The following is a 13,712-nucleotide window of genomic DNA, read 5'->3' as shown; positions in this document are numbered from 1 at the left end:
TATAATTAAACATTGCCAGACCTAAGCCTGGAAATAATGGATATAATAATTTCTTTGCAGTCTGTCAAAAAAACCAACAGGAAAAGGGTGTAATGAGCAAAATGTACAAGCTGTTCTAAAGAAAAAAGGGAATGTGAGTACCAATTCTGCAGCACAGCAAAAGACTCAAAATACACCTACCAATTCTCCCAAGAACCAAGGTAAAGTTTCATACAGCAGTTAAATGATCTGCCACTATTATGCAAAGCTTTGAGGTTTGTTTGGTTTTTAGCACAAGTATTTGGAAAAATCCTCTGAAGAATTCTGGGTTTTTTCCATATTTCACTTTTGGTGACAATGCTAAACTGTAAAATGCAAATGAATGTGTCAACTTCAAAATACTTAAAAGATGGTCTTCACTGCCAGTCGGTGTTTTCTTCTGCTTGTTTAATCTGCATTGCAGAGTCTTCCATTTGCTGATCCCCTGCACTTCTGCATTTGGAACCATGACTGAGCTCAACAGAAATTCTGTAGGTCGAGCATTTGTAATAGGCAACAAAGATCTGGACTGCAGACTGCTTTATGCCTCCCTATTTTGGTGTTTTCCTGTTTCCCCCCTAGCAGCAGCGCTACTGATACTGGCCCCCAAACAAATACTCGATTTCAACAGCTACTGATAGCAGGTGTAGGAAATGACACTGTAGGACACAGAGATGAAACACTGCTTTAGAAGGATACAAAGTGTTAAGGATGGAGCTCCACTATTCAAGTTATATTATCTTAAATGTACTGTGATGTAGAAAACACAGGTTCTGTCAATTTGTGGTCATTAAAGATCTTGCAGTATTTCTGACTGAGCAGGGACATTAATTCTGGTATTCTAATCACATTACAACTAATGTAATTATTTTCTGCCTCTGTTCATTTCCTCTACAATATAAATTGAATACAGTACTCATCACTTCCTGTGCTAAGCTGCTGTGTAGTGTTTGTATGCATTATTAGAGAGCTGCTGCTTTTTACTCCAGGGATGACCACCTCAGTTACAGGCTGAAGTAATTCCTGTATGTATATTCTATGAACTGCTTTAAAGGTGCCAAGATGGTATTTTTATTTACTATTTGTTATTTCAAATCTTAATTCTTTAACATGCCCTAAATCCCTTAGTTACATAAAAAGTTGAGTAACTTGTTTCTTAACATAAACAAACACTAACATAAAACTGGTGAATATACTGTGACTGGCATATACAACCTTTATAGTCTTTTTTACTGTTTGTTAGGACCTCAGGGGGAATCACCCAATTCACTGAAATCAGGAATTTCTCCAAAACATAACGAAGAAAAAAATGTGTTACAACACCTGGTTCAGACAACACTCCCAGAAAAACATCCTTCAGCTAAGAAGAAGAGTATTAAACAATCACAAACACCTGTAACAAAAGCCACTGCAAAAATAACACCTAAGACTCTGGCTCCATCAAAGAATGCTGAGATCACAAACAGTAAAGACCCAAAACAGAAAACAGCTGTACTAAAATCTCAGTCCTCCGCCCAAAAGCATTCAAGGAGTGATTCTCCTGTTGTCCAGAAGAATGTGCACACCTCTGAACACACAGGTTCAGGACAGAAACTTGAGAAAAACATGGCTGATGCTGTGGCAGGTCAGCTTCATGACAGTAATGAATGCTATTCTGCAAATGAATCTTTAAAACCTGCCATGGAAAGTATCACTGACAATAAATTGCTGGAGTCCTGTCAATCCAATAAACAAAAATTACCAGATTCTTCTGAAAATGTGCAATACAAAATACAATCCCAATCTTCTTCTCCTCTAACTGCAGAAGAAACTAAACTGAATCTTTCACTACAAAATGACATGGAAAAAAGACAAATCTGTGGAGATCGGACTGGAATTAGAAAGACTGAAGATCCAGAGAAAGATGATAATACAGCTGAATTTCACTGTCATGCACAGTCTTCCAATGATGGAAATTCAGACTTTTCCAAGGAAACAAATCAGAAGACTATTGTTTTAGGAGAACTGGTGAAAGATTCAAAAGCAGCAAAAGTCTGTAATGAACAGAGTGATACAATAAACTCTGAAACAGGTCTTAACAATGGCAAAAACGCTTTGTCAAACTTTTCCCAAGTAACCAATAAAGAGGATGAGACATCATCTCCTCAGATCCATGTGGAGGGATTTCTTACAGTTGATGAACTGTGTGATACCTCAGCCTTGACTGAGTATAAATCAGTTACAACAGACTTAGATGATGTTTCAGAATGTTCCACAGAACAAATAACAGAAAAATATTCACCTAATTACACAGAGCTTGTAGAGCCTATGGAAATGCCAGAAAACCATGAAAATGCAGAAATTCCCTTTGTGGACCATTGGAGTACTGGTGCCGTAGATCCAAAAGAGAGTCCTGAATCAGATACTGGCAGTGCAACCACATCCTCTGATGATATAAAACCAAGATCAGAAGATTATGATGCCGGAGGCTCTCAGGATGATGAGGGATCCAATGAAAGAGGGATTTCTAAATGCAGTACTATGTTATGTCATGATTTTCTTGGAAGAAGCAGCAGTGACACAAGCACACCTGAGGAGTTAAAAATTTATGATAGCAGTCTAAGAATAGAAGTGAAAATGAAAAAAGAGGGTTCTGATCTCTTCCGTGTTAATTCAACAAGTGATGATGAAATACCAAGAAAAAGACCTGAAATTTGGTCCCATCAAGAGAGTTCACGGATCAATACTAGAGAAAGCAAAAGTTCTGCTTTTGGTAATGCACAGTTTACTCAGGAAGCAGACCAAGTTTCTTCTTCTGCCGATGAAACAGAAGATGACAGATCTGAAGCAGAGAACGTTGCAGAAAACCTTCCACCATCAAATGCTCCTACTCAACAGTTCCAGGGAATTGATAATTTAGCTTTTGAGGATGCAACAGAAAATGATACTGCAAGTCAGGAGTTTTCTAAAACTAAAAATTTCAAACGATCTGTTTTACTTTCAGTAGATGAATGTGAAGAACTGGGAGCTGATGATAAAGTGGAAACTCACACTTCACGTCAGCACTCAATAGATTCTCTTACTCCATCAGAAGTATTTGACAGTGTTTCTCAAGAGCACCATGGAAAGACATTTTATTCAAGATACTCATTAGAAACTGAAGATGGATTCCTGGATGGCAAACAGCACAAGGATAGAGACAACAGATCAGATAAAAGTGGAAGTTCTCTCCTCCATCTTCACGGTACTGAAATCCCAGGAAAGGAGAATCACGGTGCTCCAATGACTGAACAAAATTGCCCAGAGAAAGTATATTCAGCAGGTAGTCCACATCCAGAAGAAAACCAGCAAGTAAATATGAAGAATGAGGTGGATAGTGAATTTCACCAGTGCAATAAGTACTTAGACAATGACACAAAATCTCAAGAAAGGCCATGTCATCTGGATCTTCAACAGAGAGAAAATAATTCTAATGTGCAAAAGAGCAGCTCTGCAAAACCTGTAGAAGCCAGTAAGAATCAGATGCTGACTCAGGAAAGTCAAGTGAGAGACAGTCAACCAGCAGCTACTGAATGCGCTAATACTGATTTACTTCCAGGTAATGTACAGAAATAGAAACATTCAGTCATTCAAAACCAAATTAATAGGGAAAGCTTTGGCAATTTGTCTGGGATTGAATCCTGAAGTAATTTTGGCTGAAACTATATTTAAATATTTTTAAGTATTTCACTTGGGTAGAGAAATGCTTGTCTGTTTGAAATATCCGTCAATACCCTGCTGTTCAATGAGAAACTTGACTACAAGAAAAGAGATTTTATGTAATGCTAAAAGAAAGATTGGATGCAGTTGTCTGTACTTCAGTTACTTTTGATCCAATCTAATATTGACAGCATCAGCTTTTGATGGAATCTTAGTATTTGTTTTGTCTGCTTGACAACATATAGTATGTCTGAATGGGATGTGCAATAACTAAAGTAATAACCTTAACTAAAGCGCACTGAACTGTTTACCTGAACAGCTATATGCATTATTGTTGTAATTTATTTATTTATTTATATATTATATACAAATTTGAATCATTCTCCCACTGAATATAACTGAATATTTGCCATATACACCAGTGGGAGTAGGTTTGAACTCTGCTTTAAAGCTTATGAGATGTCTAAAATTCTAAATTTTACCAGTAAAAGCTTATTTCCTAAAAGAGAGATTATACTTAGAACTGATGCTTATATACAAAAAAGTTCTAACTTGTTCCATGTAGCTAGATGAATATTTGTCTAGTTTTGTGTTTTGTCTTCTTTATATCAACAATTCAGTCTGTTTATCCCATCAAAAATATACAATAGTGTTGATTACAACTATTGTGTATTCGAGAGTAATGAAACACTGATGATGATCTATGTTCAGCCAGACCACAGAACAAGAAGACATTAAAAGTTGTACTATTTTTTTTAAGTTTGCTTGCCCTTGCCTGCAGCTGCCCTTGCATGTGCAGTGTAGAAATAAGCCTGTGGATAAACAATTTTGGTTTTAATTCTCTTCTAAGCTGACATAGCTTAAGTCACCATTCAGTAATTATTCTCTATTAATTCCCTCTATGCACCTCCTGGTCTAAATTTAATTTATGTAGTAAATGAGAAATTTCATGTGCATTAAGTGTATATTTACATTGTCATTTTCTGTATCAGAAACTTAATTATGGAGGTTATTGTTAATTACCAGTGGTGATTGCTGCTTTAACTTAATTTATAAATCATACTTTGTTTTTTATATAGGAAATAAATGACTCAAATTTTGTCAATTTTGTATAACCCTCCATCCCCCCTTTTTTAACCTGATTGGATTGTCCTTCCTGAATGAATTAAATTTTGCTCTACACAGCCCTGAGGGGAGGATCATCTACAATTTTTACATTGTACAGTATTGTGAATTATTTCAGGAGACATAGATGATTATGACACAATGGCACAAACCTGCATGTATGAACATCGGCCTCCAAAAACCCTTTCTCCAATATATGAGATGGATGTTGGAGAAGCAATTGAGCAGAGGATGGATTCAGAAACAGCAGTTCTAGAGATGGATTTTGAAGATCAACAGTTTGCAGAACAGGACTGGACTCTACTCAGGCAATTGTTATCTGAGCAGGACTCAAATATAGATTTCAAAAACTCTGTTCCTGAAGACCTTAACTTAGCACAATGTCTTATTAATCAGACACTGTTTCTGGCACGAGATGGTTCAAATCCTCAGGGTACATCACAAGTTGACATATTCAGTAGGTGGACTGAACTCATGTCTCCACTTGACGATTCCTCAGCAAGCATTACAGTGGCAAGCTTTTCATCTGAAGACTGTTCGTCCCCTCAAGGGGAATGGACAATTCTTGAACTGGAAACCCATCATTAAGGTGTCAGCTTTTTGCAACTGAACTCCAACCCATTCCCCAAATCTATTTTTGATGAGTTCTTTCCATACAGTAATGAAATACTGCATCAGTCAAGAATGAACAATTCTTGATACTGAGGCAATCTTTCTGATAAAATGAGGTAAATATGTTAACTTATAATCTAGATTTAATCACAAGTACAATAATTTTTCAAGACTTAAATGTATGTCTTTTCTAAAAATGAACTTTGAGCATGTATTTTCTAGAGTTGTTAGAAAAACTAGATGACATGAAAGAAAAATCTGGGTTTCCACCCTCCCTTTTATCTTTTTTTTTTGACATTTAATGTTCTCATTGATCAAAAATTTAAAGATGAATGCACAATTAGTAGAGCTATTCCTCTCCTTTTACCCCCCCTCTATATGGTGACTTCATTTTACAACAATAAAGATTCAGAACAGTTGTGTCAAAAGGTGATGTGTGCCAACACTACTTTAAATGTCAGAAAAACATAATAATAGTCAAAGAAAATGTTTCAATCTGAATCTGCCTTGGGCCTTATTAATATGAGCAGCTTGTTTCATCTGTTTCTTCCAGATTTAATTTTTGTATTTTGGTTTGTTTTGTTCAGAAGTTTCCAATAAATTTTTTTAATTGCCTTTTCTTCAAATATAAGACTTCAGAGGGTCTGTGCTGTATGAAGAGCACTGTTTCTTTCTTGGAAATGCACATATTTAAGTAAATATTTTAAGTGGCATAGTGCATGAATTCAGAGGAATTGGTAGAATGTTGCTCCTGCTCTAAGAGACAGCATGTCTGATGTCTCCAAAAGTACATCTGAATCTGAAGTTGTGGTCAGTGTTACATCTGAAGTCTGATGTTAACTAGAATTACCTTCAGCCATTAAATAATTACACTTGCACCATCCTGATGCTGAGGCATAGCAAGATTCTCAGGAATTTGGTTTTGTTTGTTTTCATAGATGCCACATTTTTAGGAGCAGTAATAGGACTCTTGCATCTTCATTAATATCTCTAGCATTGCTTTTATAAATTGAGACTAAATGTCACCATAACCTTTCTTTTGACTCAGAGTGAAATAGGATATACAGATCATTCTGCTGCTTTTGGCTCTTTGGGTGTGGATAGGACTGATTATTGTCTTTTCTGATTTGACAGGGGAGGAAGGAATGAGAAACTTTCTGTAATTCTTACCAAGTCAGAATTTCTGAAACATACAGGGTTTTTTTCTTGCAAAGGTTGGACCCTCTTGAGATGTCTGCATTATGGAAACAGTAGAGCTTGTCTTCCACACAGCTTAAAATCTAAAAAGGAAGTATTCTACCTCCTCTTAGTTATTAACAGAAGTGCCTTCAGAAGTGGGTGCCATATAGCAGTAAAAGGCTACTAACATTCTATTTTGATTGAAACTATATAAGTACACAACTTAAGCTGGCTGTAACCACTGATAACATGGTCAGTTTTGCAAGTTTTTGCACAATTCCAGCAGTGCACCTTAATTTTCTTGACAAACTTCATTTCTCTTTGTCCATAGTCAGAAACTCAGTTCTGTGGAAATATGAACTTGCCCTAGTGTATGATTAAAGAAGTTACAGCTTTGGATTTGACATAATAAAGATTTTTGAGGCAAAATATCTAGCAAGCCACTTTGTTGGATTTCTGGTACAAAAGTAAAAGTAATGTTTTATTCTCAAAATGAATGGAGGAAGAATTTTATCTTGTTCTTTAATACCAAGGTAAGAGAAAAAAAGGAAAACCTCCCTTTCTCTTTTATGTCAGTGGAGGACTCTAAACTCATGAAAGGAAGATGTTCAGTCTCATAATAAAAATCTTTCATCTTCTCTTTTAGCAGCAGTATAAATAGTCCAAGATATTATAATTCAAAATATTATAAACCTAATACTCTGTATTTAACCCAGTCTTCATATTGAGCGAGCTAGAACCGCCTTTAGAAGGTGCAAATCCTCAAGAAAACCTATTTTTCACCTTCCAAGTTTACAAGGTATATCAATAGGTGATAATCTTTAGCATAAAATAAAGAATTATAGTACTAGCCATAGTAAAAGATAATGCTCAGGAGAAGCTCTTACAGAAGGCTAAGGAATTGTGTTTTTCAATGTCTGTACTAAAGTAAAAATTGTTTACCAAAAAGTTTAATCAACTTTAAAATCCTGATGATATTCTGACAGTGGACATTCACATGTTAGACAAGATGAAGTGATGGAAAGGAGAAGTGACAGAAAGTGAAAGAAGGGATCCTTTTGTCTGTTTTTCGCTTTGCCCATGTTTTTAACTTCTTACTGAATTGATAAAGGGACACTGAAAATTGACACAAAATTTCAGGTTTATTGTATGAAATGCAATCACATGTAGGGTTTTTTTAATTGGGGTTTTTGTCTTTTTCAGTTGTATCAAAATTAACTAGCTTCTCTCTTCAAGTCCCCAATAATGTTGATGCAATTCCTTTAACAGTTTTGCAGCAGACCACTGATTAGGATATGGTATTGTTCAGTTGGTACATAGGCAGCCATAGAATTCAGCTTCCCACAGCCAAACAGTGTCTGTAGAAGTAGCAGGAATAGAAAGTGGTATTGTTTTTAATTCGCGTTACTAGAGTGCCTGTGAACCTTAATCAGACCAGCATCCCACTGGCTAGACATTGTACAAACAAAGAACAAAAACAAAGACTTCCCACAGAGTGGTTAGAATCCAAGATAAGACAAAAGACAAAAAAAAAAATGCACATGAATGGAAAAGTAAAATGAGAGTGTCAATATTTGTCTAGCTGATTAGCAATGGTTTCAGCACATCATCAGTTTAAATAGTCATTTTTTCTCCTGTGTGCATTACGAGAAGGGGAAGCTGGAGGGTGAGATTTGAAGGCTGGATAACGAGGGAGCTGGAAGAATGGATATTCCTGACCAGCCTTGTGTGCTGCCTGAACTGTTTGAGTCTGACCTCATTCAGGAGAACGTTCAAGCTTTAAGTCAGGTGTAGGTGGCTATTTGTTTAATAGTATCAGTCACTTGAGTTCTTTGGAGTCCTGCTCATACCTCCTGACAATGATTTTGTCACTGTATTGGCCTCTTCTCCAAAACATGAGAGAATGGATAAAGGTTTGAAAACGTCATAGAGAAACAATCACAGCCAGTGTCATAGGCTCCAAGTGAATAGTGATTACAAGGTCCTGAAAGACCTTTAAAGCAAAGACAGGATAGATACATCTGATGAAACAGTGAAAGTGGCATCAGTGAGGAAACTAAAAAGACGGCATAGTCGGAGCGCTACCCTTGCAGTAGTATTTTGAATAAGAGCAGTGAAGTTGCTTTGTCAAAGCCTGAGGACACCATGTTGCAGTTAACAGGTGACAGTGACAGCTTACCTGAGACTGTTCTGTGAATGGGCAAACATGTCTGTATCCTACAGAGAGTAACGCCACATTTAGTAAAGTATTGGTGAAATTTAGAGGTGAGGATTTGGCAATCAGAGTCTAAGATAATGACCCTACCTCATTTGGCCTACCTCAAATGATGTTATGAAAGTGAAAAATAAGGAAGGATGTTTTACATGTAGGAATGTATTAAGTTTAAAGAAGGCTAGACCTCCAAGTAGTATCTGTAGGCATAATTACTTTTTTTTTTTCCACTTGGAAAGTTAAGAGTCTAGTCTGGACTGGAGAAGCAGCTCTGCAGGGTTTTTACATACACATAATAGCTAAAATTGTATTTGTGGAATAAGTCACCAACAGACATATTGCAGACAGAAAAGGGAAGGCCAGACACTTGGAACCATACATGAAACTGAGGAACAGGAAGGTTCTTCCAAATAATCTATTTAAAAAAGAAATTAGGGAAGCAAAGGAAATAAAAAGATGGAGATAGGAGTCAAATGACGATGACAGGATTTAAGGAAAACTGTACCACTGGCTTCACTGAACACAGCCCACAAGGCAGATGAGTATAAAATACCAGTTTTGCGGTTGATTAGGAAGGTGTTCTTAGGGGCTGTGGTCAAAATGAGAGATTGGCCTGCAGAGTCAAAGGCAACAGACACCAGTTTGGTGTAGAGCCTGACAGAACTGCAGGAAGACAGCTGAGCCTAACCACTAAGAGAGAAACAACAGTTAGAAAAGCACAGCAGTTAATAATATGTTTTGGTTTGCTTTTTCAATGCATGAGATTATGCCATGTTTATATAGTGTAGCAGAAGAAATGTGGAGGCTGAGACATACAGTGAAGATCAGAAGAGATAAGTAAGCATGAAATGAGATCAGCAGGCAGTCTGGACTACTACAAGTGATCAGATAAGCGCATAAAAAACCCCAGACATCTGCTTTTGTGGTGTAGGGGTAATGGAAAGGACACGTCATAAATTCCTAAGATTTTCCTTTAGAAAAACTTCTAGAATCATAGAATTACAGGAAAATGCAGAAAAATCATAGAAATACAGGAAAATGCAGTCTTGAAATGACTAAAGGTGTGTAGTCCAACCTCCTACTAAAAGCAGGGGTAACTTCAAAGTTAGATCAGGTTGTTAGGGCCTCATCAATGTCCATAGCATATAAATGATAATAAAGTCAGCAGGCAGAAACACAATGCTCATGGGAAACAGATATTTGAGATTAAACTATTCTCATTATAATAACTACTTTGGGTGTCATTGGAAAATATTAATAATACAAGAAATATGGCTAGCTTGCAACATTTGAAGTTCTGGATGATACATGACTGAACTGTACAAGTTTAATAATCTTATTCCACACCATTTAGGGTTTTAAATTATTTCAAAATCATACTCAATTTTGAGTTTGCAAATTTTATTATTATTTTGGAAGAACTAGGGCAAGAGAACTTCCCATGTTGCTTACAAAGACTGTGCCTAGGGTGTGTTCCCCTAGCATTGTCTCTCAGTTTGTTTCAGGGAATATGTTAAAAAAAAATTCACATACCTGTTCTAGGTACAGATTGTAGGAGACTATTTTATACATATTTCAATACATATTATTGCCATCTGGAAAATAATAAGTAGCATGCTCGTTCTACTTTGCTCCAGAAAACCTAAACCTTTGCATGAAGGAATTAAGAACCACTCTTATATTATTCATCTGTGGCTCAGAACCAAGACATCTAGGAATTCATTATTTTGCTTTCACTAATGTCAAAAACAACCTCTTGTTGACCTCAGCTGAATCAGGTTCAGGGCTTGTCTATATTAATGCATGTACTAGAAATGCTATTTTTCCAATATATCTGTTTCGTAGTTTTCTAGTTTTATTCTACTAATAACATTGTACAGTAGTAGGTATGACAAATTACAGTTAGAAAGACTTCAATTTGGGAGTCATAATTGTATGCATTCTGTTAATATTTCATGACTGGGGTAATTTAACATTTGTACATTGATGGATGACGTTCTTGCCAGGACTACACAGGAACTGAGGACAAAAGATAAAATGAGAAGTATTGCAGCTTTATTACAACAGATGATTCTCTGGAAATAGGCTTTTAGATCTGAAATCCAATATAATTAGAAGCTTTCATCTCTTGCAGAAAATCCATACTGATTTTCATCTTTCTCTCTTGAACAAAAGCATATGCGGTATTTTTTTTTTTAATAAGGTTTTATGTTCAACTTCAAAAAAATTACAGCTCAAATGTCTTCTCTAGCTAATTTAAAACCTAGCTTCTTCCTATTGACAACTACTGTGTGTTTAAGGAAACTAAACCTGTAACAGAGGAAAGTGATTTATCTAAAAATTGGATATCAGCTGGGGAAAAATACAGAGTTTGCTAATTTATTTGGTTTTTTTACATTTGGTAACTAAAAACAGAAGAAGCTATGCAGAGCAGGCATGCACACATACCTGTTTATTTCTTGCATTTGGCCTTCCTTTCATACTTTGCTTTGCAATCTGCACTGTACACTCCCTTAAGCCATGGTTCTGCAAAGACAGAAGTGAGCCCACAGCCACATTTGCTGATTGGCTTTCAGTTTAACATTCTCTTTTCAGAAAGGGTAATGGAGCTGACACTGGGGCAGGCACTGTGCATACTTGTCTTTTTATACGGTACTCAACTTAATGAGGTTCTAATCCTGATGAACCATCTGGATGCAGTTAGAGTATGAAATAATTAATAATGGAATTCCATTAAGTTGCTTCCCTGTTCTCCTTAATTCATTGCTCAGAAGACTGTCCAGTTAGAGAAATCGAAGTCCTAAGAAATCTAACTTTCTGCATTACATGCAACAAAAGTTCTTTTGCTATTGCACAGTAAAATATGCATACACATCTTCAATAACTGAAACCTCAGTATCTGAAGGGGCTGACTATAACTCAGTAACTAGATACATTTAACAAGGACACTGATGGTCAAAATAGGGTTTGTATACTTACAGATGATGACTGTTAACTGGATTAGAGTGCACATTCTGGTGAACCTGAACAGAGGTTCACATGCACAAATTTGGGGCTCAGCCCAATTACCCAGGTGATCATACTTGGTATTTATGCACTCAAGTGGCAGTGACTACATTTTCTCAGCTCCTGCTGAAGTTCGTGTGAGTGGCATCAGATCCACATTTATAAAGATCACTTTATTTAAGTGTGTGGACAGAAGGACTAGTTACTGGAGTAAAAATTTTGGCCCATGACCTTAACTCTACAAGCCACTTTTGAGACTCATCTCACCAACTTACTTAAACCTACAATATCCTCACTTACACAAACGTTATGTAGGAACTTTTGCAATTTTCTTAAGTTGTGTTTAATGAAATCATTTTCATTCTTCACTTTTTTTTTAATAACCCTCTTTTGAGTGTGGCATGACATCCTGCCAGTAGAGTTATATCAGCATGCTTAAGATCAATACAGATAGGACAAACCCTGTGTTTGCCAGATCCAGTGTAGGTAGTGTAAAAACTTTTTGTGACCTTCACAGAATGAGGTAATATCCATGAATGAGACCCACTTCTAAGTCAAACTTCCTACCTGTAACAATATGCCTCCTGTATCTGTAGAGAAAAAACCCCTTCAATCTCTACTTTCTGGATGATCACGTTCTAGTAACCAAGGTCAATCTAATATATGTATAATGGGATGCATATGAAGAAACGTTTGAGTCACTACCTGTAGTCCATGGCTTTATGGTCCTAGAATATTTTAACCACTCAGTCTTGGGGAGGGTCTTAAGCTCTCACACCGAATGCTTGCATGTTTCCCACCCGCTTGCTTTCCAGACTTAGATAATGAGCTGGGGCCTAAGTAATCCTATTTCAAAATTACTCCTTGTCAACATGGTCTTCTGTTTCCAGAATATTTGTATGGTTGCATATTCCCAAACCTTTCTTCTCCATGCTACAAACTGAAGGTTCTTAGTTGATTTCTGTATGACAGAAAATAATAAATCCTATGTGTAAGTTAAATGCTGAGTCACTGTACTTCATTCAACTTGTGGACTGCTAACATTGATTTTTATTTGTGCTCTGTAAATGGCAAAAAAAAGTGTTACTTTCCTTTTCCATCTGTTTAGTGAACTCACTCCTTTTTCTCCTTTATTGATTTTTTTTTTCTTTGATTGTGTCATCAGAGAACAGGACAGGTGATTATGTGTGAAGATAATCAGTGTTCACATAAAAATACATAGAGAGGAAGATACCTATGTAACAGTTCTAAAGAATCAAACAATGGTGCTGATGTAGAACATACAGGATATCAGCCAGGAGAGCATAGAGAAACACTAATATGATGATAGATTTTGCCTTGTCATAAATTAGTTATTCATTCAAATGATTATGCCATTATCTTCATCATAGGGGAGTTCTAATCCCAAGATCTTTCTATCTTGCCTAAATGGGGTTCTAAATTCTTCCAGGAATTATTTGATATGCTGTCAGACACAGCCCTGTTCTTTTTCCCTCCTGCACCTTTACCTGCATGTGAAATGCACCATGTAGGTATGTGGGAAAGAAATGCTTCTGAGATTTAAAGCAAACACTAGCCAAATGTCAGAAACTGTCACAGCAGAGATAACAGTAAGTAGGAAAATAACTTCAGCTCATCAGATAGTACAGGATCCCTCAAAAGTCCCTCTTGGGAAAGGAAACTACTATGGAGAAGAATGCTCTGAAGAACACACAATTCCGAAAAATTTATTTCCTTTGAGTCTGTGCTCCTACTTAGTGTTCTCACATTCAGGCTCAAAAAAAGAGAAAGTCATGTCGTGAATGCTCAAATGGTATTGTAGAACAAACCTCTACCAGAATTGTCCCTTGGGCAGAGTTCTGGGGCTCAGCATGTCCCATTG

At 36.5% G+C, this 13,712-nt stretch overlaps 1 protein-coding gene across 2 annotated transcripts in view; it reads left to right on the top strand.

Annotated features, from left to right (window-relative positions):
- Window positions 1-12,831, top strand: part of BTBD8 (BTB domain containing 8) — a 42,931-nt gene extending 30,100 nt beyond the window's left edge. For both annotated transcript variants that reach the window (XM_042030212.1, XM_042030211.1), the window contains exons 16-18: window positions 61-200; window positions 1,262-3,595; window positions 4,940-12,831. In XM_042030212.1, coding sequence (XP_041886146.1) covers window positions 61-200; window positions 1,262-3,595; window positions 4,940-5,409 — 2,944 coding nt within the window. In that variant the 3' untranslated portion in view covers window positions 5,410-12,831. The remainder of the gene's footprint in view (window positions 1-60; window positions 201-1,261; window positions 3,596-4,939) is intronic.
- Window positions 12,832-13,712: the final 881 nt, after the last annotated feature.

The sequence above is a fragment of the Corvus kubaryi genome, unplaced genomic scaffold (genome assembly GCF_017639235.1).
Source record: "Corvus kubaryi isolate FWS band 111438036 unplaced genomic scaffold, C.kubaryi_AGA036_p1.0 37334, whole genome shotgun sequence".
NCBI classification, from domain to species: domain Eukaryota; kingdom Metazoa; phylum Chordata; class Aves; order Passeriformes; family Corvidae; genus Corvus; species Corvus kubaryi.
The sequence above is the reverse complement of the archived record's forward strand: the minus strand, read 5'-3'. Positions and strand labels throughout refer to the sequence as shown.